The following is a 3,593-nucleotide window of genomic DNA, read 5'->3' on the forward strand; positions in this document are numbered from 1 at the left end:
CCAGTCTGACTGGGGCATGCAGTGTGGGCCGAAGCCCACCTGCATTAACCACGACATTACCTCAGCTGTGATGGGCAATGCAATGGGATTTTTTTATGTACCACTGGTGGGTTCCAGGGAGCCACCCATGCTGTGGGTGCACACGGAGTTTAACCTACATCTGTCCACTTGTAAAGAACCCCAGTCAGACTGGGGCATGCAGTGTGGGCCGAAGCCCACCTGTATTAAGCACGACATTACCTCAGCTGTGATGGGCAATGCAATGGGATTTTTTTATGTACCACCGGTGGGTTCCAGGGAGCCACCCATGCTGTAGGTGCACACGGAGTTTAACTTACATCTGTCCACTTGTAAAGAACCCCAGTCAGACTGGGGCATGCAGTGTGGGCCGAAGCCCACCTGCATTAACCACGACATTACCTCAGCTGTGATGGGCAATGCAATGGGATATTTTTATGTACCGCCGGTGTGTTCCAGGGAGCCACCCATGCTGTGGGTGCACACGGAATTCCCATTGCGGAGTTGTACCTGCCTGTGACTATTTATAAAAAAACGCGGTCTGACTGGGCCATGCAGACACCTTGACAGAAGGAATAGTGTGTGGCACATAGGTTCCTCATTGCTATGCCCACATGTGCAGCTCCAGATGGAGGTGGCACAGGATTGGATTTCTCATTGCTTCTGTACAGCATTGTGGACTATCGGCCCGCCCCTTTTATGGGGGGGTCGCTGCCTAGCCATGCCAACCCTCTGCAGTGTGTGCCTGCTTTTCCTCTGGCAGACGCACTTATAAATAGACATGAGGGTGGCGTGGCATGAGGGCAGCTGAAGGCTGGGCAGGGACAATTTGGTGTACGCTGTGGACACTGTCGTGCGGGGGGGGGGGGGGGGGGGTTGGGCAGCATGTAACCCAGGAGAAGTGGCAGCGGAGTGTCATGCAGGCAGTGATTGTGCTTTGTTGGAGGTAGTGTGGTGCTTAGCTAAGGTATGCCATGCTAATGAGGGCTTTTCAGAAGTAAAAGTTGTTGGGAGGGGGGGGGCCCACTCTTGCCGCTATTGTGGCTTAATAGTGGGACCTGTGAACTTGAGATGCAGCCCAACATGTAGCCCCTCGCCTGCCCTATCTGTTGCTGTGTCGTTCCCATCACTTTCTTGAATTGCCCAGATTTTCACACATGAAAACTTTAGCGAGCATCGGCGAAATACAAAAATGCTCGGGTCGCCCATTGACTTCAATGGGGTTCGTTACTCGAAACGAACCCTCGAGCATCGCGAAAAATTCGTCTCGAGTAACGAGCACCCGAGCATTTTGGTGCTCGCTCATCTCTATTAATCATTTAACAAACTGAAATTTGAGAATAGAAATGATAATATGTAATTAATCTATATATTTGATATTGCACATACCTTAACTGGTAAGGTATAAAAGCCATTAATATAGAAATATAGTTTTTAAAAGGTAATTGCTTTTATTAGACTTGAGTTAATATGAAGTTTTGATTTGTTCCTAGACAAGTGCTTGTGGAAAAGACCACTGAAAATTAGTCATTTTAATCTCCATTTGGGTGATGTTGAGTCACAGTTACATAAATTTCTGGTCCTCTGTACAAGCCTCTAAAATACCAATATAAGTAAATTAGACTCAAGTGCACAGTTATCCACTTTGGCATATTAATGCTTTCAAGCTAATGTTATGTCTACAATTAATCAAACAAAAGTGACAGAATTCATTCTATTGGGTTTTGGAAACTTTCATAGTTTCAATGCTGCATTCTTTGTTCTCTTCTTGATCATCTTTCTTTTTACAGTTTTGGGAAACATTCTTATAATCCTCCTAGTTTCCACCAATGTCCATCTCCAGTCCCCCATGTATTACTTCCTTTGTCATCTTTCTGTTTCTGACCTTGTCATTTCCATGAATATTGTTCCCAATATGCTTGGTGCCATTTTGTTTGGAGAGAAAAACATGACTTTCATTGGCTGCATCGCTCAATTTTATTTCTTCAGTGGTACAACCATTAGTGAATGTTTTCTTCTTTCAGTGATGTCCTATGATCGATACTTGGCCATCTGCAATCCTTTAAGATACTCTAGTATCATGGACTTTAAGCGTCAGATCTATCATTCAGCATGGCCATGGATGCTGGGTTTTAGTTTTAATTTTACAGGAGTCATGCCAGTAGCAAAGTTTAATTTTTGCCATGACAATATCATTGACCATTTCTACTGTGACCTTTCTCCTCTTCTGAAGCTTTCTTGCTCAGACACTTCCTTTGTAGAACTGGAATTCTATATGTTTTCTGGGCCACTATTTGTCCTTCCTAGTGTTTTTATCATTGTAACCTATGTGTATATTTTCCACACTATAATTAAGATACCATCCACAACGGGCAAGCAAAAGACTTTTTCTACTTGCAGTTCTCATCTTATTGTTGTGGGGTCATTTTATGGGGCACTAATAGGTAAATACATGATCCCATCTAAAGGGCATTCATTGCTTAATAAAATTATATCATTACTGCACACAGTATTTACTCCTCTATTAAACCCTATAATATACAGCCTCAGAAACCAGGACATAAAAATCGCACTTAAAAAAATTTCTGGTCCATAATGATAACTTTAATTTAGCACTAATATTTTTATTTCTTAAAAAAGATTTGCTAATAATATATATATATATATATAGTTTTAACTAACAATATTTTCAACATACAATCATCTTTTCTGGGGCAGTGTAACTTCAAAGTACATTCAATATACAATGTGATGCACACAATTCTGGGACATATTAAGAGAAGCATAGAGTCTAGATCACATAAGGCAATTCACCGAGGCAGAGGGAACCTAAGTAGATCAAGCCCTTTCACAGACAAGTACCCTAAAATCATAAATTCTTTATTGATAATTTATTAAAATCATTGGGCTGTGGACTAACATAACAGAACAAACAGACAACATATAATGGACGTATCCCAGAATCTGGTGCTACGGGTTTTCCGAGGATAATATTGGGACACCCTTTATTTCGCTCACTGGTTAATACTCTAGTCCTAGTCACTTTTCAGAGATCCCGACTAACCGAGGATCCCGGCAGAATGTGTGTTATACAGATTTATAACCGTAATATGGTTCTAGTATGGTTCGATGCATTTCAGTTGGACCTTTTGAATGGTTATAAATCTGTATAACTTAGTTTGGCCAGGTATCTCCCAGTTAGGGCGAGTTTGTAAACCAGACGTTGAATGTTTACATACATCAGGTCATTCTATCTTTTGATTTTAAACATCTGCAAGCCAGTTCATAAAGGCTGCATCTGCAAACAGGCAATTTCTTAGAGAGGTACGAATATAGTGTCGTTTTGGAGTCAATCCTTAATTGCTGGAAGAGCCTCAGTCTATCTTCTTTTTTCCGCATTAAATTAAATTAACAAAAGACACTTTCTGTGGGGATCCTCGGTTAGTGGGGATCTCTCAAAAGTCACTAGGACTAGAGTAATTACCAGTGAGCATTCGGTGCAAAATTAAGGGGCTTCCAAAATTATCCTTAGAAAACCTGTAGCACCAGGTCCCTTCCAACTCCACCATTCTATG

The 3,593-nt window shown here is 41.7% G+C and overlaps 1 protein-coding gene across 1 annotated transcript; it reads left to right on the forward strand.

Annotated features, from left to right (window-relative positions):
- Nucleotides 1-1,693: 1,693 nt before the first annotated feature.
- LOC136587371 (olfactory receptor 8H1-like) lies at nt 1,694-2,614 on the forward strand. Its single transcript, XM_066585942.1, has one exon. It carries the CDS (start codon nt 1,694-1,696, stop codon nt 2,612-2,614), a length of 921 nt encoding a protein of 306 aa, XP_066442039.1.
- Nucleotides 2,615-3,593: the final 979 nt, after the last annotated feature.

Source organism: Eleutherodactylus coqui, chromosome 13 (genome assembly GCF_035609145.1).
Source record: "Eleutherodactylus coqui strain aEleCoq1 chromosome 13, aEleCoq1.hap1, whole genome shotgun sequence".
NCBI lineage: Eukaryota > Metazoa > Chordata > Amphibia > Anura > Eleutherodactylidae > Eleutherodactylus > Eleutherodactylus coqui.

Coding starts and splice junctions, on each gene's coding strand:
- LOC136587371 (XM_066585942.1), top strand. CDS start 1,694: ATGTCTACAATTAATCAAACAAAAGTGACAGAATTCATTCTATTGGGT.